Source organism: Papio anubis, chromosome 19, assembly GCF_008728515.1.
Source record: "Papio anubis isolate 15944 chromosome 19, Panubis1.0, whole genome shotgun sequence".
Classification (NCBI taxonomy): domain Eukaryota; kingdom Metazoa; phylum Chordata; class Mammalia; order Primates; family Cercopithecidae; genus Papio; species Papio anubis.
The window spans coordinates 10,680,712-10,705,533 of record NC_044994.1 but is presented as its reverse complement, the minus strand read 5'-3'; the positions used below and the strand labels follow the sequence as shown (position 1 = coordinate 10,705,533).

The following is a 24,822-nucleotide window of genomic DNA, read 5'->3' as shown; positions in this document are numbered from 1 at the left end:
ATCTCAAAAAAAAAAAAAAAGAGAGAGAGAGCGAAAAAGAGAGATTAAAGAGGCCATTGCATCTTTTGAAAGGAGCAGGCCAAAATTAAAACTCAGCAGTAACTTCAAAAGACCTACTTAAAACATAATGGTATATGGGATTTTCTTTCAGCATAATGAAATGTTTTGGAACTAGAGGTGATGTGATGGTTACTGTATTAAATGCCACTGAATTACACACTATGATTTTATGTTAAACTTTATGTTTATTTTATGTTGTATGTTTAATTTTATGTTAACATCATTTTAACCTAAATATTTCAGTTTAACCATTTTAAAGTGTGAATTTCACCTCAATTTTAAAAAATGACAAGCAATGAAGTGCTGTGTTAAAGTCAGTAGAACAGAATAAACATAAGAAATACAAGCAGAGAATCCTAAAACTAAACAGTTGAAAAGGATTAAGAGAAATTGATACTTCTGGATAACATAGCATAAAAATACAACCTACATATAAATTCTTTTCAAAAAAAATACTGCAGTAAACTAAGTGTACTTGTAAAATGTTTAAATAATAGCAATGAATTTCCAGGATAGGTGAGCGAATCTTGAATTTTGCAAGTATTCAAAACAAAAGCAGGTTATAGTCTACACTTAACAGAAATTTGATTAAAAACTAGCTTTGTTTTCTATTTGACAGTATATTAGATTTTAAATGTTATAGGTTCACTTTTTCTCCAAAAGTGACTCCTCCTATCACAGTGTGTGAATGCCTCAGGACAGATATTTTGTAATTAAATGTTATATGTCACCCACATTCCTATGTATTTTATAGGTACCTCTTAAGGAACTCCTGAACGAAACTGAAGAAGAAATTAATAAAGCTCGAAATAAAAAAATGGGTTTGGAGGATACTTTAGAACAAGTAAGTAATAAAACATAAAAAGTCATAAAAAGCAAAAATTAGATTTTAAAACCTAAAATTAAATGTTATTTGTGGTTTCTGATTGCTAAGGAAATAATTTTTTAATAAAACTATGAAAAAATGAGAATTGGGTATACCCTCGACAGAAATATTTGAAGTAATTTATTAAGACATTTAAACATCCTAGCCTTCACATATCACATATGATGGAGTGAGATGGAACTAAGTAAATTTTCCTTTTTTTAATAGAGAAGTGCCTCTAACTTGAGATAATTTAGTATTTTTATACTAAAAGAGGTTTCAGGTGGCTACCTTGAAAGTAGGCAAGTATAATTATGGGGTTAGAGGCTAATTAGCTGTGATAGATTAAGAGGTTTCTTTTTACCAAGTTTTTGCATTCTGGATCATGGAATTTCAGGAGAACTCAAATTCCTTTTGAAGTCTATTTCCAAAAGTGAATTTCAGGTAGTCTCTGCTTCTGAGATCCTGAATATCACCTATGTCCCTGAAAAGGAAAATTCTATTATTGTATTTAGTAACCTTTAAAGTAAACATTGTTAGTTAAGAAAATTTAAGCTACTTCTCAAATGCACACACAAAGGGTTTCATTTATAAGACACCAAGCAGTTAAAGGAAACCCCTTGTTAATTCAGCTCTTCAGGAACTACTATGATCTGGCTAATAGACTTCAAGATATAAAATGAAATTTTATGTTTTCTCAGAAGAGAAGTTTATTTATTTTTCTCATCTGGAAACAAAACCTATAGCATTTCACAAATAATTATGCTGGCAACTCACAGAAAGACATTTTTCCAATGTTAATAAATTCTATCAAGACTTCGTTTGTATTAGAATTTTTACATTCTCAGAAAAATAGAAAAATTTGTAACATTAGGTAAGTGAAGAGTTTCATCACCTCATACTATGACTGTAATTTGAGGTTTCTAAAATATCTATGGAGAAAAGATGAGGAATTTGGACTGCTCCCTGGGAATGATGATGATTTGCAGTGAAGTCTTCCTTTAGCCTGCTTCATTTTGATTTCTGGTTTTTGTTGGAATGGGTGCTAAAACCTGGAGATTCTCAAAAGGTATGAATTCCAAACAACAGGAACTTCATGTCCAAAACATCTTTCAAACTGACTTGCAGTTTTTAAAGGCTATAGATGGGGGAAAGTTATAAAATGCCTACTATAGACTAGGCCCCATGTTAGTGTCCTAAAGATAAATACATCCTTCAGGCACTCCCATTTAGAGAAAATGGCTGACATAGGTACAGTTATGCTCATCCGATTTTTAGGTTTACAAAACCCTTTGGGCTACAGGAAAACATAGCTTAGAGGGGATGCACATACCCATCTGCCAAAGATAAGACACCTGGGCATTCTTGATTTCTTTCCTGAAAATGTTGGGAGACTTAAACCAATGTATAGCAGAACTAGAGGGAAGGAAACAGGTTTAGGAAATGTTAAGGAGGTAGAACCCAAGGATTTCGTGGCTGAATGTGCAAGCTTGAGGAGAAAGAAATATCAACATGACTTCCATATTTTTGATGTGGGCAACTGAGTGGATCATAGTGCTATTAACCTAGAGGAGGAAAACTGAGAGCAGGGTGTGGTGGGGACAGTGTTGGAGATGTTGAGCTTGCTGTCTGTGGGATATCCAGGAGGAAGCAGAAGCTATAGATTCAGAGTGTAAGAAGGAGATCAGGGCTGAAAATACAGATTTGAGGGTCATTAGAGCATATGTAATAGTTGAAGCCATATATGTGGATGAATGTGGAGGGGAAAGTGACAGAGGATTGAATCCTAAACAGTAACAACATTTAAGAGACTGGCAAAGGAAGGAAATTCTGGGAAAAACTCTTAGAAAAAGTAGACAAAGTTAGTTGGAAAACAACAGAAGAGAATACGCTTATATGTATATGTAATATATATAAGCCAAAGTAGGGAAAACTTTTCAAGAAGGGAGAGATCAGTACTGTCATACAGAGACTAACAACTAAAATTGTTTTTCCTATTGGACAAATAGTTTAACTAAGTTAAGGTGGGATGGGGTAAAATGCAACTGGAAATAATAAAGGTTATAGAGAAATTAATAAATTAGAGTAACGAAACATGTAACCTGAAAAGTATTTTAAAATAATTGCCAAAACCATTTAAGAAAAAGCAGGAAAATATAAAATGAGAAATGGCTTATAGCAATGGTGGAAATCTATTTGAATTGTGAAGTAATATAGTATAAACAGAAATTTATATTTAAAATTTTTTGATGAAATGGATTATAACCTGAACAATAGAAATCCCAAGAAAGCCAAATATGTAAGTAACCAGAAACTAAAGTAAAAAAACAAAATTTGCTCTTCAAAAGACTCCAATAATAGATAATTTCACAGGTCAGTGTTTTCAAATACTGAAGACTGACTGATTTCTGTGACATGTAAATTATCATAGAGCATAAAGAGACCAAATTCATGTAGGCCTCATGCCACAACATGACAAATAGATCACAAAAAGAAGAAATTAATCTAATCACACTTGTGAATATGAATGTAAATAAAGGTTAAAGTTAAATATTTGAAACTGAAATTTATGCAGCAAATATTTTTTGAGTGCTTATGTGCCTAGTACCGTAATAGATGGTGATACTAGTACAGTGTGGCATCTGCCTTTGTGAACTTCATTTTAAGTGGGAAGACGGGCATGAAAACAATTTCTTCTCTCATAACTTTTTGTAATGTGAATACAGTGCACTATGGATTCTCATAATACACTTAAGTACAGGCTCCTGAGAGAAGTGATAGCTGAGCTGAGTTGTGAATAAAAGTAGGAGTTGGCCAATGGATACACCAAAGGATGCTCGTGCTCATCCACATGCATGCACACACACATTCTACAGCATGGACCGGGCGTGGTGGCTCATACCTGTAATCCTAGCACTTTGGGAGGCCAAGGTGGGTGGATTGCTTGAGCTCAGGAGGTCAAGACCAGCCGGGCAACATGGCAAAACCCAGCCGCTACAAAAAAATATAAAAATTAGCTGGGTGTAGTGGCGTGCACCTGTAGTCCCAACTACTCTGGAGGCTGAGGTGGGAGAATTGCTTGAGCCCTGGAGGTGGAGGCTGCAGTGAGCTGAGATTGTGCCACTGCACTCCAGCCTAGGTGACAAAGTGAGACCCCTTCTCCAAACAGAAAAAACAAAGAGCACAGCATATTAATAAATTACCATGAGTGTAAGTGAGATAAGGGAGAAGCCTGGAGAGACAAGAACCTAATTATGAAGGGGCTTGCTTACTGGTTGAATTTTTTTTATTCTATAGGCAGTAGAGATCATTGAAGATTTTTAAGTAAGGAAATAACAATAATTATTGTTATTTCAGTAATTTCACACTGTTGGCCTTTTGAAGAATAGATAGAGGTGCATGAGACTAGACCATGCAATTAAGAGACCTATCAATATCCTATACAGTGAATAATAAATGGTAGGGACCCAAAGCAAGGCTATTACAGTGAAGATGGAGAAAGGAGATTTAAAGATGGAAGCAACAGTTTGGTTGTCCATTTGTATGTGAAGGTCAAGAAAGAAATCGAGAATGCCCAGGTGTCTTATCTTTGGCAAATGGGTATGTAGTGATTGATAGAGAATGTAAAAGAGAAGGGTATAGAAGAGAGAATTGTAGGTTGGGATATGCTGAGTTTCAGGTCTCTGGGGCATCAAAGTGGAGAATGTCCAGTAGGTAACTGGAGCTGGGCTGTGTGTGTGTGTGTGTGTGTGTGTGTGTGTGTGTGTGTGTGTGTATATGAAATGTGTACTTTGGGAATCAGAAAAACAGGTTTAAGTAATTGATGCAGCTTTAGTACTGCTGACATGGAAAGTGGAAGCTGCTCGGAGATGAGTAAACATGGTTTTGACCAACCATGAGGATCAGTGGAAGTTCTGGTTGCTTGAGTATCTGTTGGTGTTATTACAGGTGAATTTAAAACAACTTGTTTAACTTGTTAGTTACTGCAGATAAAACATACCTTTAGAAAAAGTTCTTGGTGTTAGATCTGGTTTTGAGTTCTGGGCGTATGCTAGTTGTATGTGTCACTAACCTGTGTTTTAGCAAATAGCAATAGCTTCACTAAATTTTAACCCCTAGATTTTTTTTTAATTTCATATGTGTGTAGAATTATCCTTTTTTAAAAAAGTCAGCTATTATACATTTTACTATTTTATGTTTCCTGCAGGAAACAGTTTCCTCTTGGTATAGCTGAAGAACATTCTCTATTAATTGCTGACATCAACTGGTATCAGCACTTGCCAACAGGAAATGAACTTGAAAAACACTTTTTTCTTTCAGTTTTGGTTTCAACTGATCTTAAAGTTCAAGCTTTAACAAGATTAAATGTGGTTACCTTATTACTTTTTGAAGGAAAGCATGACTATAACTAATAGCAAACATCTAATAAAATTAATACAAACAATTCTTTTTTAACATTTTAGAAAATGAACATAAAAATGAAAAGCTAAATAACTATAGTAGATGTAGTCTAAATAAAGCTAGATTTCAAATCCAGAGGCAAAAATTATTTATATATGAATAAAGTAATATGGCAATATTAATAATATATGTAATATATATGAGAGCTTAAAAAGCACTCACACAACAACTAGTGGAAAAACAGATATTAACCTCCTTAACTTTGAGGTTTCTTTGAAATTAATTTCTCTTTGGAGAATAATAAAATTTTTGGACAAATGATAAGTGAGAGTCCAAAAGGATTAGAAGAAATAACATTGTTCGGTTAATTGATGGATAATATAAAAACTCTATAACTTGTTAAAATAACTTTGATGTATAGTTATGATTTCTCAACCAAGGTTTTATTTCCCCAGTTGAATGCAATGATAACAGAAAGTAAGAGAAGTGTGAGGACTCTGAAAGAAGAAGTTCAAAAGCTGGATGATCTTTACCAACAAAAAATTAAGGTAAGAACTTTGCTACTGTTTGTGTAGGTTATCCAAAGCTATGTCATGATTGCTTGATGAGTCATATATTCTGACATCAAAACCAAAATCTTTAAGCTATATACATCCTATAACTTGTATCTTAGGTTAGTTTTCTCTGCCAAAGTTTATGGTAAGGAGTCGTTTTATTTTGTTCTTTAAAGGACATTTTTCTGGATTAGAGCTATTTTACCATAGAACACATTTACTGTTCCTTTATCTGATATTTTATACTTGCATATGTGACTCAATATCCTTGCAAAACTAAATAGAATCTCTCCTACCTTTTTATAGAGATTTAGTGTTATGTACTGCTAAAGCCTGAACCCCAATAAGGTCTTTTGAATATGTAGTTGCCTGCCAAGAGTCATTGTAAATTGACTATCCTGGTCACATTCCAAAGACCGTTTACATGCAGTCTAGAAGGTAGGTAAAATAAAAAGACTGACTCTCCACCATTCTACTGTCTGACCAGCATTTTAAAATATTCAGATGATTCTATTTATTACCACTTACACAATTCATGTGAAAATTTTAACTATGCCAATATTTTTTACTTATGTCAACGAAGTATTAGGAACTGAAAACTTTCCTCTTGGCTTGTATTATATTTAGGACCTATTTGTTTTCTTAAACAGTGTGAAATGTTTAGAAAATACGCCACATAATATGATCTAAATGTGAAATATAAGACATTGGTAATCATTTTTATTTTTTCACACATCCTCTATGACAATGCTTGAGTTTACTCTCTGATGCACTTAAATGAAAGGCTTTATGATACTTCATCTTCACAAACCTTAGAAATGATGAATTTGGGCTACTTTGCCTGTGCATAGTTAATACATCTGTGAAATAAGGACCTACATAAGGCCTCCTTGAAGCTCTTGAGAAAAAATCTTAATTAAAATATTATAAAATTTCCTGTTGTTCAAACTGGAAAATACTGCTGAATGAATCCTATGCAAGCTTTTTGAAAAGGTCACATTTGGTAAATACTTCCAACTCACCAAAAAACTAAAAAACTTCACTTCCTAAATTCTAGCCAGTTGACCTTGGCACCCTAAAAACTGAACCAATTTTATTTAGTTTCTGCATCTTTGAGAATAAAATGACTTTTAATTTTTTAAAGGAAAAAGTATTTTTTGTTCATAATATAAATGCTCATTACAAACAATAGAGACTCAAGAGAGAAAAGTATAAAATGGGAACTGAAATGTACCTTATAGTCTACCATAATGCCATCACTAGAAACAATGGTTAAAGTTTAGGGAGGGTCTTCCAGATATACAAACATATATTTTTTTAATGGTACCAAATTATGCAGTTTTTCATAATCTGTCTTTCTCAGGATATCCATGATATCTTTTCATATAAATGTAGAGAGAGCAATCCTTCTATTGTGTTTTTATTTTACATATATACATAAGTATATATATAACTTATTTAGCTAGCCCCTTATTAATTTTTTCCCTAAATTTTCAACTGACAAATAATGTTGCTGTGAATATCTTTGTATATCTTTATGTATTTTTCCATTCCTTCCCTTTGATAAATTTCTGAAGCAGAACCATTGAGTTAAAGGTTATATATATTTTAAATTTTAATAAATATTTTCAAATTAAAAAATAATAATAAAATCTTTTTTTTTTTTTTTTTTTTTTTTTTGAGACAGTGTCTCTCTCTGTCGCCCAGGCTGGAATGCAATGGCACAGTCTGAGCTCACTGCAACCTCCATCTCCTGGGTTCAAGCGATTCTCATGCCTCAGCCTCCTGAGTAACTGGGATTACAGGCGCATGCCACCATGCCCAACTAATTTTTGTATTTTTAGTAGAGATGGGGGTCTCACCCTGCTGGCCAGGCTGGTCTCAAACTCTTGACCTCAAGTGCTCTTCCCACCTCGACCTCCCAAAGTGCTGGGATGACGGGCATGAGCCACCACACCCAGCCACATTTGTTTTTATAATACAGAATTCCCAAAGGAGCGCTTTAAAGTCTCTTGCATGTAAAACAGTAAGCATCTTGAGAATACAAATGATGCAACCTGATTTTACTTAAGTGCTTTTTATAATTGTTTTAAATCCACCTAGAGTATACAGAATGTGAATATCAAGAAACCTATAACCATGACTTTATCCTGATAGGAAGCAGAGGAAGAGGATGAAAAATGTGCCAGTGAGCTTGAGTCCTTGGAGAAACACAAGCACCTGCTAGAAAGTACTGTTAACCAGGGGCTCAGTGAAGCTATGAATGAATTAGATGCTGTTCAGCGGGAGTAAGTTTATATCACCAAGATTTATACCTTTCTTTTCAGATTATTAATTTAACAGTTCTGTAAAATTCTATCTATTTTTATTTGCTTTAATTTATAGTATACAGGTATTTAGGATGGAAAGAATGGTATATAGAACTTAAGTACAACTACTTACAACCTGAGAGCTTTCCCTATCAACAGATACATTCTGTTAATATTACAGTTACTGTCTACCAAGAAATCATTAATCTTTAGATCTAGTTAATACATGGCTTTTAATCCCTGAAAAAAACATAAAATATTTTACATCAATTCAAATAAATTTGGCTATTTGTTAGTGAATTTTAATAAAATTTCACTAAGCTTTAATAAACTCCACTGAGCTCATGTTTTTATTTCTTAGAAATTATGTATATTATATAATAAAATGTAATTATACTATAAATTATAGTCAGTCTACTATAACACAGCATGTGCCTTCTAAGTAGTTACCATGCTATGCAAAAATCATGCCATAAAAATCACAGGACCTATGGGAAAACTGATATTGAGGCATAGCATTAAAAACCTTCATCAGTAGTCAGGCTCAGTGGCACACACCTGTAGTCCCAGCTACTCGCGAGGCCCAGACAGGAGAATCACTTGAGCATAGAAGTTCAAGGCTATCCTGGGCAACATAGCAAGACTCCGTCTCTAAAAAAAAATTTAAAACTCCATCGGTGACACATATAAACAAAAGATAAGAATCAAACAAAAATGTTAGCACAATGATACACATATTTAATGGTTAAGAAATACATAATGCTACGATCAATATGGGACCCTTCATATTAAAAAGACCTCTAGTTTGATTTGAGAAACAGACATTCAGGAGGCGGCAGACTGAGTTACTGTAAAGGGTAGAAAGTGGGTTATCTGAAGTGGGATGGAAATTGCAACATCAGTAGTGGATGCATGTGGCTCATTACATATGCAGTGCCCTGAGTGGCTAGTGTACATTTGATGTGTGTGCTTACGTTTGTGTGTTCCTTTGCATCTGGATTCAGCTGGGTGCAGTTTTCTGCATTCACCAAGTATTTCTCAGGGAAGAAATTGGCATAAGCAAACATGAAATTTGCCAGATTATGCTCATATTTCCAAACAAACATAACAGAACTGCCTATATATTTTATTGTATTTCTTAGAAGTACTGTATAATCAAATTGTACATTGTCAGGATCTCCTCCTTCTCAGTTTCCTTACAATTTTTGAAACTTACATAGGAAAAGTTTTAGCCACACTATATAACAACTACAACAACAAACAGTGGCATCCTTTCTTTAAATAATATTCTGTCTCTGTGTATATAATGCTCTTGTGCAACTTATATGAAATCAATATACTGAACAGTTAATCCATAGGCTTTGTGTACATTTATGTAAAATATGCATTTTTTAAGTCTTAAGTTGCCGTCAAATAACTGAAAAATTTCCTACTTTGAGACTGCAAGTACATAACTGAAAAATTTCCTACTTTGAGACTGCAAGTACAAGCCTTGTAAGAGTCATTTCTCTTCACTTCTTTATTTGTAGGCCAAGGGTAGAAAACTCAGTTGAGATTTATTTGGCCTGCAATTTTATTGGTTTTAATTTGAATTTGAATTCCTACAAGTAAGACTTCTACTCCCCCATTTGCAAAGTTTTGTCTTGCCCAGAAAGCATTTGAGTTTACAATCCCTTTGGAGACTCAGTTACAACCCTTCGCTCCAAAGCTTTAGATGTTAAAACATGAAGTTTTGGCGCTCTTTTGTTTTGTTGCTTGCAAAGAATCTTTGAAAATGTTTATATTTCTCTTTTAATGATTGATAGTAGGACCTCTACAGATTATGCATATAGCATGCAGCACACAAATCAATCACAGTTTGGTTTTATTGAATGTGGAAATGGGAAGTGAGCTAACTAGAACTGATGTATTCATTTTTTTCCTGGACAACTTAAACAAGAGTTTTTGTTCTGCAGATACCAACTAGTTGTGCAAACCACGACTGAAGAAAGACGAAAAGTGGGAAATAACTTACAACGTCTGTTAGAGATGGTTGCTACACATGTCGGGTCGGTAGAGGTAAGTATGTGATAGTCTTTCCTATATTCCAAGAAAGGTTTTTAAAAGTTTGATGTATTTCTGCTTTCTTCCATGGAAATTGAATGATGAATTTTATTTCTATTTAAAGTGTGATCTAGCAAAAATTTATCAGAATAATCTTGTCTAGTGGTATGGCAACATGATGCAGGGGAACATTTGTGCATTTTATTTTATTTATATTTATTTATTTTCTGAGACAGAGTTTCACTCTCGTCACCCAGGCTAGAGTCCAATGGCATGGTCTTGACTCACTGCAACCTCCACCTCCCAGGTTCAAGTGATTCTCCTGTCTCAGCCTCCCAAGTAGCTGGGATTACAGGATCCCATCACCATACCCAGCTAAGTTTTGTATTTTTAGTAGAGACAGGGTTTCACCATGTTGGCCAGGCTGGTCTCAAATTCCTGACCTCAGGCGATTCGCCCTTCTCCGCCTCCCAAAGTACTAGGATTACAGACTTCAGCCACTGCGCCCAGCCCACTTGTGCATTTTATAAAGTAATCTATTGTATTTGCATAAACAACATATCATGTTATGTATTACATCGACAATGTATGATGATGCTATGCCAGGCCGTGTTCTACATACTGGAAACATATTAGTACATTTACATTCATACATTTAGGATTTCATTAAGTTTAAGATGAAAGGGCGTATCTTATGATGATTGTTATTCCTTTCTGTGATTTCATATAAGCACCAAGTAAAGTGTTTCAGAAGCATGAGGTTGATTTACCTTATCCCCACTCTTCATACAGCTAAAGTTCACCAATAAAATTATCCCTCCAACCTGCTGCACGGAGCCCCAGAAGCTAAGATAAATTGCTGAGCTATAGAATTCCTGGTTAATGTATTAGGTGATAATATATTTCCAGTTTAAGAAAAAAATTCACTTTGTCATATTAATAGACTTCCATTTATTGAAAACATGAGCATGTGATACCCTACTACCCATCCTATCTCCTGAAAGCCATTGAACTGCTGCTTTCTTGGTGTCAATGGTCTTCACTTTTTAGTGTGAAGAACTAAGAAAAGCATCCTAGATACTATGTCAGAAAACGTGGGTTCTACTCACTTTCTAATTCAAGCACTTGGTGGTTCTATAACCTTGCCTGATCCTTTTCAACCAGTGTTATTCATCTGAACCATATGACAAAAAATTATCTGAGTGAGTGTGTTTTCATTTTCCCAAGGATAGTGTACAATAATTCTATTCTAGATGCATAAGAGAAAAGTTTATTCATAGCATACAATTGATGGCTTAGGTTGACAGAGCCTGTTTGTATATATCATTTTACATCTTTGGGTGTTTAGTTTCTTCATCTGTAAAAATGAAGCAGTTGTGCTAAACAGTTGTGAACATCCTTAGCACCCCTGACTTTCTTTTCTTTCTTTCTTTCTTTTTTTTTTTTTTTTTTTGAGACAGAGCCTCATTCTGTCGCCTAGATAGGAGTGCAATGGCGCAATCTCGGCTCACTGCAACTTCGCCTCCCAGGTTCAAGGGATTCTCCTGCCTCAGCCTCCCAAGTAGCTGGGATTACAGGCATGTGCCACCATGCCTAGCTAATATTTGTATTTTTAGTGGAGACAGGGTTTCACCATGTTGGCCAGGCTGGTCTCAAACTCCTGACCTCAAGTGATCTGCCTGCCTTGACCTCCCAAAGTGCTGGGATTGCAGATGTGAGCCGCTGCGCTGGGCCATGATTTTCTATTATCTGCAGCTCTACTGTCTGTCTTCTGTGTTAATTCAGTAGTAACTTATCACTAGGGATTTGTGTAATCACAGTTATCAATGTTTTAATCAGTTAAAGTTAGAATTGAAAACCTAATGGTAAGTTACTATTATTTTTTAGTTTCTGTACAGTTTGGTGTTATTGGGAAAATTAGACCAAATTCAGCAAACACTAAGCACTTACTTTGCACTATGCAAAATTTATGATTAATCAGTATAAATTCTTAATAGCTTTCGTAAAATATGGAAGAACCATAGAAAGTCAAAACACACTAGTTTGGTTGTCCAATGAACAACACTGGTTGAATAAGGCACAATGAAGAAGTTTTACAGTGAGTAATGAAGTTGGACTAAAGAAAACCGAGGCCGGGCCCGGTAGCTCAAGCCTGTAATCCCAGCACTTTGGGAGGCCGAGACGGGCGGATCACGAGGTCAGGAGATCGAGACCATCCTGGCTAACACGGTGAAACCCCGTCTCTACTAAAAAATACAAAAAACTAGCAGGTCGTGGTGGCGGGGGCCTGTAGTCCCAGCTACTTGGGAGGCTGAGGCAGGAGAATGGCGTGAACCCAGGAGGCGGAGCTTGCAGTGAGCTGAGATCCGGCCACTGCACTCCAGCCTGGGCGACAGAGCGAGACTCCGTCTCAAAAAAAAAAAAAAAAAAAAAAGAAAAGAAAAGAAAACAGAGGGGTTTAGGTCTAAAGGTACCTTTAGATGGAATATTTTTCTTGTGGGACAAAGTGTTTATTTGAGCAGTTCCTGGTTGGAGCCCCATAAAGGTCTCACATGTCGCTTGATGTTCTAGAACAGGGGTCAGCAAACTGCAACCTGCAGGCCCAATTGGGCCTACAGCCTGCTTTTGTAAATAAAGTTTTATTGCAGCACAGCCACCTCATTTGTTTTAGTATATCTTTGGCTGGTTTTGCGCTACAATGGCAGGATTGAGCAATTATTAAGAAAACCATCTAGACTGCCAAGGCTAAAGTAGTTATTATTTGGTTCTTTACAGAAAAACTTTGCTTTTCCTGTGGTACACAAAATCACCTTTTTTTTTTGTCGAGGGGAAGGGGTCTGTTTAGGCATACCAAGAATTATTATAAAGTTGTAGTAACTAGCACATTGTAGTATTGATGCAGAAAGACCAGTCTCTGTGATTAAGAGTGCAGACATAGATGCATGAGCATAGACAGGAAATATATATCTATGAGAGAAACAGTATTTCAGAAGAGTCGGATAAAATGAATTGTTCAATTAATGAAGTTGGATCCCTACCTTAAACTCTACACAGAAATCAGTTCCAGATGAATTCAGAAATTAACGTGAGGCTCACTTTTTTAACTTTTACAAGAATTATAAGAGACTATCTTTATGCTTTAGGGGTTGTAAATGAGTTCTTAAATTAGACACAAAAAGTACAAACCACAAAAAAAAATTATTTACAAATTTACCTTTATTAAAATTAAAATCTTCTCTACATCAAAATACATGGAAAGAGAGTGGAAAGACAAGCCACAAACTGATATAAGATGATTTTTAAAACACAACTGGTAAAGGATTACCATCCAGATATACAATGGCCTCTGAAAAATAAATGGACCAAAGATTTGAAGGGGCCCCGAAAATATATACATCTAATATGTATCAATAAAAGTAATTTTTCTACTTGAATGAGAATTTATCACAGAAGAACCAAGGTGGCCAATAAACATATGAAAATATATGTCATATTCCACACTTAAGAAATTGGCAAAAATTTAGTTTGATCATTACCAAATGCCAGCAAGGATGTGGAGAAATGTGAGTTCTAATTTATTGTTAGCAATTATGTAAATTGATAAAATAATTTTAGAAAATAATTTGGCGGCCAGGCATGGTGGGTCATATCTGTAATCCCAGCACTTTGGGAGGCCAAGGCCGGCAGATCACAAGGTCAGGAGATCGAGACCATCCTGGCCAACATGGTGAAACCCCATCTCTACTAAAAATACAAAAATTAGCTGGGTGTGGTGGCACGTGCCTGTAATCCCAGCTACTCAGGAGGCTGAGGCACAAGAATCGCTTGAACCCAGGGGGCGGAGCTTGCAGTGAGCTGAGATCGCGCCACTGCACCCCAGCCTGGTGACACAGCAAGACTTTGTCTCAAAAAAAAAAAAAAGAAAAGAAAGAAAGTAATTTGTCAATTCCCAAAGCCAACTTTCACTCTAGGTATATTTGCCCTAAAAAAATATTTACACTATATGCTAGGGGGCTTACTAGGTTGAGTAGTGCCCCCCGCAAAAGTCACATCTATCCTAAATCACAGAAACTGACCTTATTTGGAAGTAGGATCTTTGCAAATGTAACTGGTTAAGATGAGGTCATACTGGATTAGGGTAGGCCCTAAATCCAGTGACTGGTATCCTTATATGAAGGTCATGTTAAGACAGAGGCAGATATTGGAGTGAAGCAGCCATGCTAAGGAACACCAAGGACTGCCAAGAGCCACCAGAAGCTGGGAAGAGGCAAAGAAGGATTCTTCCCTAGAGCCTTCAGAGAGATCATGGCCCTGCTGACATCTTGATTTCAAACTTCTGGCCTCTAGAACTAAAAGATTACATTTCTGTTGTTTTAAGCAACCTAGTTTGTGGTAATTTGTAACAGTATCAGTATTTGAAATAGCAAAAACAAACAAACAAACAAAAAAAAACAAATAATGTGGCATGTTAGTTTCCCATTGCTAATGTAACAAATTACCAACAACCTAATGGCTTAAAGCAACACAAATTTATCATCTTAGAGTTATTAAGGTTAGTCTAAAATGGGTCCAAAGGGCTGTAATATTTCTGGGGCCTTTGCCAGCTTCTAAAGGCCACCTACAGTCCTTGGCTTGTAGCTCCTTCCTTTATCATTAAAGCCAGTGCATGGCATCTTCTCTCCTCTCTGCCCTCTGCCGCTGTCCTTAAATTCCTTCTCTGACTCTGACACTGGTGATTTCCTCTTCTAAGGACCCACCTGGATACTGCAGAATAATCTCCTTTTCTCAAGATCCTTAACTTAGTTACATCTACAGTTTATTTTGCTATGCAAGCTAACAGTCACAGGTTCCTTTCTGAAATTAGGTCATGGACATTTTTGGAAAGGCTGTTACTCAGCCTGCCACACCTGGGAACAAACAAAACTTCATTACCAGCAAAATAAGTAAATGTTGATATATTCATTCTAGAATACTATGCAGCAGTACATTGAATAAACTGCAACCATATGTAGTAACATGAATGAATTTTAAAATACTGGATGAAAAAGTCATAGAACATTATATTTAATATCATTTGATAAATATGAAGGTTAAAACTAGGTACTATTAAATCAATATATTATTTAGAGATACATTCATCTCTGTGTGTGTGTGTGTAATAAAGGTATAATGTAAAGAAAAGCAAAGGCCGGGCGCGGTGGCTCACGCCTGTAATCCCAGCACTTTGGGAGGCCGAGGCGGGCGGATCACGAGGTCAGGAGATCGAGACCATCCTGGCTAACACGGTGAAACCCCGTCTCTACTAAAAATGCAAAAAATTAGCCGGGCGAGGCGGCGGGCGCCTGTAGTCCCAGCTACTCGGGAGGCTGAGGCAGGAGAATGGCGTGAACCCGGGAGGCGGAGCTTGCAGTGAGCCGAGATCGCGCCACTGCACTCCAGCCTGGGCGACTAAGCGAGACTCTGTCTCAAAAAAAAAAAAAAAAAAAAAAAGAAAAGCAAAACACTATTCAGGCAAGAGGTTATATCTTGGGGAGAAAAAAGAAGATACAATTAGGAAAGGGCACAAAAAGAGAGCCTACATGGTGAATACAAATATATTCTTTTTACTTTTTTTTTTTTTTGCTAGCATCTTGGTCTGTGACCCAGGTTGGAGTGCAGTGGTCCAATCTTGGCCCACTGCAACCTCCACCTCCCAATCTCAGATGATCCTCCTGTCTCAGCTTCTTGCATAGTTGGAATTACAGGCACACATGACCACACCTGGCTAATTTTTGTATTTTTAGTAGAGAGTGTGTTTCACCATGTTGGTCAGGCTGGTCTCAAACTCCTGACCTCAAGTGATCCGCCCACCTCAGCCTCATAAAGTGTTGGGATTACAGGAGTGAACCACCACGCCCAGCCCTTTTTATTCTTAACTTTAAAATGTTATCCTCTTGTTTGTAAATTTTACAATTAAACATTTTTAAAGAAATTAATATTTTTTTACTTTGACAATTGTTAATTATCTTCACTAGAAACATCTTGAGGAGCAGATTGCTAAAGCTGATAGAGAATATGAAGAATGCGTGTCAGAAGATCTCTCGGAAAATATTAAAGAGATTAGAGATAAGTATGAGAAGAAAGCTGCTCTAATTAAGTCTTCTGAAGAATGAAGATAAAATGTTGATCATGTATATATATCCATAGTGAATAAAATTGTCTCAGTAAAGTGTATTTTTCTCTCTTATTTCTTAATAACTTCAAATGGTGAGAAGACAAGGTAGTATGATTTAAACCAGAAGTTGGCAAAATACAGGTTGAGGATCCCTTGCCCAAAATGCTTGGCCCAGAATTGTTTTGGAATTGGATTTTTGGGGGTTGGGTGTTTTGTTTTGTTTTCAGATTTTGGAATTTTCATGATATCTTGAGGACAGGACTCTTGTCTAAACATGAGATTTATTTATACACCTTATACACATAGGCTGAAGGTTATTTTATACAATATTTTTAATAAATTTGTGCATGAAACAATTTTGACTGCAATCCTTCATGGGGTCAAGTGTGGCATTTTCCAATTGGCATTATGTGAGAGCTCAAAAAGTTCAGATTTTAGACTGTTTGCAGTGGCTCATGCGTGTAATCCAAGCACGTTGGGAGGCCAAGGTGTGAGACCCTACAAAAAGTGTAAAAATAAGCCAGGCGTGGTGGCACACACCTGCAGTTCTGCCACAGTTCTGCACACCAGCCTGGGTGGCAGAGCAAGACCCTATCTCCAAAAAAGAAAAAAAGAAAAGTTTCAGATTTTGAGACATTTTGGATTAGAGATGTTCTCAACCTACATTATGTGGGCCAAATCCAGTCGCACCCATTTATCTTCGTATTGTCTATGACTGCTTTCTTACTACAATGGCAGAGTTGAGTATATTCCAAAGAGACCATGTGGCCTGCAAAGCCACAAATGTTTAGAAATGTTTACTGTCTGACCTTTTACAGAAAGTTTGCTGATCCCTTGTACAAATTATACAAAGGTTGGTACTAACTAAACTTTTCAATGACTCTAGGCATATAGTACAACCCACTCCTAATCCAGAGCCCTACAGTTTTCCAAGAAGATAAAGTTCTTTCTGGCTTCATGCTGTCTTTACCCTGAAACAGAAGAATATAGAATGTGAGAAACATAAGAAATAATAAAAGAGTTCAACCCCCTCATTTTAGAGATGGGAGTTTATGTCTAGAGAAGCTCTGATTTCCCTCAGATTACACCTCTTAGTAGTGCTGGAAGCCACAATGGAACTTACTCGAGCTGGTGCACAATCCAGGGTTCAGCCGCAGGAGCCATGACAAGTGAATATTCAGGATGTTAGAATGTGAGGTTTAAATTTCTGTTCTTTCAAATGTGAGTCAGAATGCAGAACATAAAAAGAAATGTCAGTAATATACGATAAAAACTTGGAATGGAATTACAGCAAGACTTTATGAAGAGAAGAGCATTTAGAGTGGAATAAAAAGACGTTACAGTTTAGGGATAACTAATAATGACAAGAATAGGCCGGGCGTGGTGGCTCACGCCTGTAATCCCAACATTTTGGGAGGCCAAGGCGAGTGGATCACGAGGTCAGGAGATCGAGACCATCCTGGCTAACACGCTGAAACCCCATCTTCACTAAAAAATACAAAAAAAAAAAAAAATTAGCCGGGCATGGTGGCGGGCACCTGTAGTCCCAGCTACTCGGGAGGCTGAGGCAGGAAGATGGCGTGAACCTGGGAAGCGGAGCTTGCAGTGAGCCGAGATTGCGACACTGCACTCCAGCCTGGGTGACAGAGCAAGACTCAGTCTCAAAAAAAAAAAAAAAAGACAAGATTAGTAGTTACCAATGTATTGAAAAATCTTGACTTCTGACATCTAATAGAACTTTCTTCAATAGAAATGTTCTATCTGCACTATCCAGTGTGGTACCAGCCACATGTAGTTATTGTGCACTCAAGTGACACAGGAAGAAAGAGACTCAAAGATCTGAATGGACATTTCTCAAAATCAGACATACAAGTGGCCAATGGGTATGTGAAAAAATGCTGAACATCACTATTCAGAGAAATGCAAATCAAAACCACAATGACATACCTCACACCAGTTAAAATGGCTTTTATCAAAAAGGGAATAGGGTTCCCGGCAAGGATGTGGACAAAAGGGAACCCTCCTCCGCTGTTGATGGGAATGTAAATTAGCGCAGCCACTGTGGAAAACTGGAGGTTCCTGAAAAATTAAAAATAGGACTATCATATGATCCAGCAATCCCACTGCTGGGTATATATCCAAAAGAAAAGAAATCAATATATTGAAGAGATATCTGCACTCCCATGTTTATTGCTGCACTGCTCACAATAGCCAAAATACGGAATCAACCCAAGTGCCCATCAGTGGGTAAGTGGATAAAGAAAATGTGATATATATATATACTCAATGGACTATTCCATCATTTAAAAAAATGAAATCCTATCATTTGCAGCAACATGGATGGAACTGAAGGTCACTGTTAAGTGAAATAAGCCAAGCACAGACACACAGATATCACATGTCCTCGCTCATAAGTAGGAGTTATGAATGTGGATCTCATACAGATTTGTGGTTACCAGAGGCAGGGATGGGTAGGGGCAGGGAGGGATGAAGAGAGGTCAATAAATGGGTACAAAAAATACAGGTAGATAGAAAAATAGACCTAGTGTTCGATAAGTCAGTAGAGTGACTATAGTAAACAAACATCTATTGTATATTTCAAAATAGTAGAGAATAATTGAAATGTTTCCAGCATAAAGAAAAGATAAATGTTTAAGGTGGTGGATGTTCCATTTACCCTGATTTGGTTATTATACATTATATTAATATATTAACATCAAAATATCACATGTACTCCAGAAATAATGCACATCTATTATGTATCAATAAAAAATAAAACTGCCACAGTCATAAATGAAATCATATCCTTCGCAATAATATTGATAGAGCTGGAGGCCATTATCCTAAGTTAACTGACTCAGAAATAAGAAACCACATACCATATTTTCTCATCTATAATTGGGAGTTAAACATGCAAGTGAATTGACTCAGAAATAAGAAACCACACACCATATTTTTCATTTATAACAGGGAGTTAAATGTACACATGGACATAAAGATGGAAACAATAGACACTGGGGACTCTAAAAGTGGGGGAGGGTGGAAAGAAGCCTAGGGTTGAAAAATTACCTATTTTACCTAGAAGCCCCACGAATATGCAATATACCTATGTAATATACAAGTAACCCTTGAATCTAAAATAAAATTGTTTAAAAAATAAAAAGACTCAAGATCTTTGCCACTCAAAACCTGGTACGGAAACAGCAGCATCGCCATCACCTGTGAGCTTGTTAGAAATGCAGACTCTGTTTTAAGAGACAGAGTCTCGCTCTGTCGCCCAGTCTGGAGTGCAGTGGTGTGATCATAGCTCACTACACTTTCAAACTCCTGGTCTCAAGCAATTCCACCATCTCAGCCTCCCAAGTAGCTAGGACCACAGGCTCATGCCACCACATCTAATTTGGTTGTGTTTTTTGTTTGCTTTTGTTTTTTTTTTTTTTTGACACAGAGTCTCGCTGTATCACCCAGGCTAGAAGTGGTACCATATTGGCTCACCTTAACCTCTGCCTCCTAGGTTCAAGCATTTCTCATGCCTCAGCCTCCCGAGTAGCTGGAATTACAGGCATGTGCCACCATGCCCGGCTAATTTGTGTATTGTAGTAGAGATGGGGTTTCACCATGTTGGCCAGGTTGGTTTCGAACTCCTGACCTGAAGTAATCTGCCCACCTCAGCCACCCAAAGTGCTGGGATTACAGGCATGAGCCACCACACCTGGCCTAATTTTTTTTTTTTTTTTTTTTTTAGAGACAGGGTCTCACTATGTTGTCCAGGTTGGTCTCAAACTCCTGGAGTCAAGCAATCCTCCCAGCTTGGCCTCTCAAACTCTAGGACTGCAGGTGTGAGCCACTGTGCCTGGTCCAGAAATGCATACTCTTGATCCTACTGCAAACCTGCTGAATCAGAATCCGTACTTTTTATAGTGTATTAACATAAACTACATATTTAAAGTTTTCATAAGTGTTGACATCTATATCTGTAAAACCATCATCACAATCAAGCTAATGAATACGTCCATCACTACCAAGAGTTTCCTTATAGCCCTTTGCCATCCATTCTCTTACCCCCACATCACACCAATCTCCAGGAAAGCACTGATCAGTCACCTTTCTGTTACTGCAGACCAATTAGTAAATTGGCAACAGAAACAGTAAGTTGATAACAAAGAAATTTACAATTTTCTAGAATTTTACATAAATATGTGATGTAGCATTATACTTCTGCATGGCTTCTTTCACTCAGAATAATTCTTTTGAGACTCACACATGTTCTGTGTATCAATAGTTTATTCCTTTTTATTGTCAAGTAATATTCCATTATATGAACACGCTGAGTGTGTTCATCCATTCACCTGTTCATGGTCATTGGGTTGTTTATAGTTTTTGACTCTTACAAATAAAACGCAATTATGAACATTCATGTATAAATGTTCATATGGACACATGCTTTTTCATTACTCTTAGTTAGAAACGTTGGAGTGGAATAGCTAGTCCATATAGCATAGATGCAAATTTAACTTTTAAGAAACTCACTGGCGGCCAGGCATGGTGGCTCACACCTGTAATTCCAGCACTTTGGGAGGCCGAGGTGGGTAGATCATCTGAGGTCAGGCGTTCAAGATCAGCCTGGCCAACATGGTGAAACCCCGTCTTTACAGAAATACAAAAATTAGCCAGGCATGATGGTGGGTGCCTGTAATCCCAGCCACTTGGGAGGGTGAGGCGGGAGAGTCGCTTGAACCCAGGAGATGGAGGTTGCAGTGAACCAAGATCATACCATTACACTCTAGCCTGGGTGACAGAGTGAGACTCCATCTCAGAAAAAAAAAAAAAAAAAAATCACTGGCTTGTCCAAAGGTAGTACATTATCTCAATTGATTGTTCTTTTTCAGTTACAGATCAAACTCCTTGTTCTACTCTTTCCCTTTTCTCACTACTACACTTGACTAGTCTAAAAAAGAAAAAGCAAAAGAAGAAAGAAAGAAAGGAAAAAAGAAAGAAAGGAGAAAGAAAAAGAAAGAAGAGAGAGAAAGAAAGAAAAAGAAAGAAGAAAGAAAGAAAAGAAAAAGAGAGAGAAAGAAAAGGAAAGAAAGAGAGAAGGAGAAAGAGACAGAGAGAGAAAGAAAAGAGAAAGAAAGAAAGAAAAGAGAGAAAGAAAGGGAAAAAGAAAGAAAGGAGAGAAAGACAGGAAGGAAGGAAGGAAGGAAGGAAGGAAGGAAGGAAGGAAGGAAGGAAGGAAGGAAGGAAGGAAGGAAGGAAAGGAGAAGACAACTCACAAAATATTTGTTTTCTAAATGGTTATACTATATTATATTCCTGCCTGCTGTGAGGGTTCCAGCTGGTCCAAATCCTGACTGACGCTTGGTATGACAGGACTTCTTCCAAACTGCTCATCACTTTAAAACATTTGATGTTTGAGCATGCTGCTTGTCATCAAGTTCGGTCTTCTACTGGACCAAAATCTGTCTCTTTGTAACTTCTCTAGTTCCATGTTTTTACCACTGAGTAGTTGGGTTATCACAGTTTCTAATTCCACTGAGGAACATCAATTATCTTTATTTTTTAGTATCCATCTTATGTTTGATTCTATGTTTGATTAAATCAATTTTTTCCCAATTGTTTTAATCTCTTTGTCATTTTTCCTTACTTTCAGGGTTGTTATTTAAGTCTTTCTTCTGTGGGAAGTGTTTTTTAAATTTTTATTTAATTTTAAATTTTGGAAGAATTTGACTTTTTAAAAAGGTTGCAAGAGTAATTCAAATAGTCCCCCTCATACAAATTCCTTAGCTAATATTTCACTACAAACATTTACTTATCACTCTCGTTCCTCTCCTTTCTATTTATTTATTAATATCTGTTTTAGAGATAGAGTCTTGCTCTATCGCCCTGGCTGGAATGCAATGGTGTGATCGTGGCTCACTGCAGCCTCAAACTCCTGGGCTCATGTAATCCTCCTGCCTCAGCCTTTTGGGTAGCTGGAACTACAGGTGTACACCACCACATGCAGCTAATTTTTTGTATTATTTTTTGCAGAGACAGAGTCTAGCTATGCTGTCTGGGCTGGTCTCAAACTCCTATACTCAAGTGATCCTTTAGCCTTGACCTCTCAAAGAGATAGGATTAAAGGCATCATCACTGCGCATAGCCTTTTTTCTTATCTTGACTCACCTGTAAGTTGCAGACATGATACCTTTTTAACTTTAAATAATTCAGTATATATTCCCTTAAAACAATGTCAGTCTCATATAATCATAATACAATTATCAAAATCAGGAAATTAATTTTGGTACATTACTACTTAATCTACAGAAAGCACTCAAATGTTGCCAGTTGACCCCAAAATGTTCTTTATTAGGATTTTTTTTTTCCTGGCACAGGATCCAACCCAGTACACACATTGCATTTAGTTGTCAAATCTTTTCTTTATTTATTTATTTATTTATTTATTTATTTTTATTTTTTTATTTATTGGAGATGGTCTCACTTTCACCCAGGCTGGAGTGCAATGGCGCAATCTCGGCTCACTGCAGCCTCCGCCTCCTGGGTTCAAGCAATTCTCCTGCCTCAGCCTCCCAAGTAGCGGGGATTACAGATGCATGCCATGACGCCTGACTGATTTTTGTGTTTTTAATAGAGATGGGGCTTCACCATGTTGGCCAGGCTGGTCTTGAATTTCTGCCCTCAAGTGATCCGCCCACCTCGGCCTCCCAAAGTGCTGGGATTACAGTCATGAGCCACCGCACCTGGCCCACATCTATTTAATCTCCTTTACATTGGATGAGTTTCTCATTCTGACTTTGACTTTTATGACCTTGGTATATTTGAATAGTAATTTATAGAGTATTTCTCCATTTTTGCCTAATGGATCTCATGATTCGATAGGATATCCACAGAAGTCATGTCACATTCTTTTCAGTGCATCCTACCAGAAGGTACATGGTGTTGTTAATTTTAATCAGCTGATTGTGGTGGTGTCTGTAAGGTTAATATCTTCACCTTTGTAATTAACAAGTATCTCACAGGGAGGATACTTTGAGACCATGTAAATATAATATTTCTCATCAAGCTTTTACTTAACATCTGTGTCTCTTGAATGAATTATTACTGCGTTGGTTGCCAAAAAACGATTTTTTAAATTTTTATATTCTTTCTATAATTCTTTCTATTAGTTGGCATTCTACTTAAGGGAGAACTTTCCCTTCCCCACCATTTATTCATTTATGTCAGTATGGACCCATGGATTCTTATTTCAATCAATAGGTTGTAATCTGTGACTATTACTATTTATTTTTATGTTTAAATCGTCCCAGATTTGGCCAGCAGGAGCCCATCAGGCTGGCTCTTGTGTCCTTTTTGACATTTTGCCATCATTCTTTGAGCATTTCCTCACTTTCTGACACAACATGATGTTCCAGTCCCATCCTGTACTGTCCATGACCCACCCCTGGAATCAGCCAATCCTCCAACAATTCCTGGTTTCTTTCAGCGGACAATAATGTTTAGAAACCAAAATTTGGATCAAGCAGAGTGGCTCATGCCTGTAATCCCAGCATTTTGGGAGGCTGAGGCAGAAGGATTGCCTGAACCCAGGAGTTCGAGACCAGCCCGGGCAACAGAGACTTCATCTGTACTTAAAAAAAGAAGAAAGAAAGAAAGAAAGAGAGAAAGAGAGAGAGAGAGAGGGAGGGAGGGAGGGAAGGAAGGAAGGAAGGAAGGAAGGAAGGAAGGAAGGAAGGAAGGAGAAGAAAAAGAAAGAAAGAAAAAGAAGGAAGGAAGGAAGGAAAGAAAAAGAAAGAAAAAGAAAGAAAGAAAGAAAGAAAGAAAGAAAGAAAGAAAGAAAGAAAGAGAGAAAGAGAGAAAGAGAAAGAAATAAATTATCCAGGATGGTGGCATGCTCCTGCAGTTCCAGCTACTCAGGAGGCTGCAGTGGGAAGATAGCTTGATAAATAAATAAATAAATAAATAAATAAATATTTTTTAAAAGTAGAAAGAGAAGTGTCCTGAGATAAGAAGACATAGATTCCTGAGCAGCTGCCATGACTTGGCCATCAGGCTGTAACCTAGAAGGCAAAGGACTGACTGAAAGACGGGAGATGAAATTATCTGGGGTAAGGCCGGGTGCAGTGGCTCACGCCTGTAATCCCAATACTTTGGGAGGCCGAGGCAGGTGGATCACCTGAGGTCAGGAGTTCAAGACCAGCCTAACCAACATGGTGAAACCCTGTCTCCAGTAAAAAATACAAATTAGCCAGGCATGGTGGTGCATGCCTGTAATCCCAGCTACTCAGGAGGCCAAGACAGGAGAATCACTTGAACCCGGGAGGCAGAGGTCGCAGTGAGCCGAAATCATGCCATTGCACTCCAGCCTGGGCAACAAGAGCAAAACTCAAGAAAGAAAGAGAGAAAGAGAGAAAGAGAGAGAGAAAGAGAGAAAGAGAG

The 24,822-nt window shown here is 37.2% G+C and overlaps 1 protein-coding gene across 2 annotated transcripts in view; it reads left to right on the top strand.

The window, feature by feature from the left end:
• NDC80 (NDC80 kinetochore complex component) overlaps nt 1–16,445 on the top strand; it is a 46,201-nt gene extending 29,756 nt beyond the window's left edge. For both annotated transcript variants that reach the window (XM_003914203.3, XM_021929973.1), the window contains exons 13-17: nt 815–904; nt 5,782–5,874; nt 8,038–8,168; nt 10,145–10,247; nt 16,247–16,445. In XM_003914203.3, the coding sequence (XP_003914252.2) occupies nt 815–904; nt 5,782–5,874; nt 8,038–8,168; nt 10,145–10,247; nt 16,247–16,384 (555 nt within the window). In that variant the 3' untranslated portion in view covers nt 16,385–16,445. The remainder of the gene's footprint in view (nt 1–814; nt 905–5,781; nt 5,875–8,037; nt 8,169–10,144; nt 10,248–16,246) is intronic.
• The last annotated feature ends 8,377 nt before the right edge of the window (nt 16,446–24,822 follow it).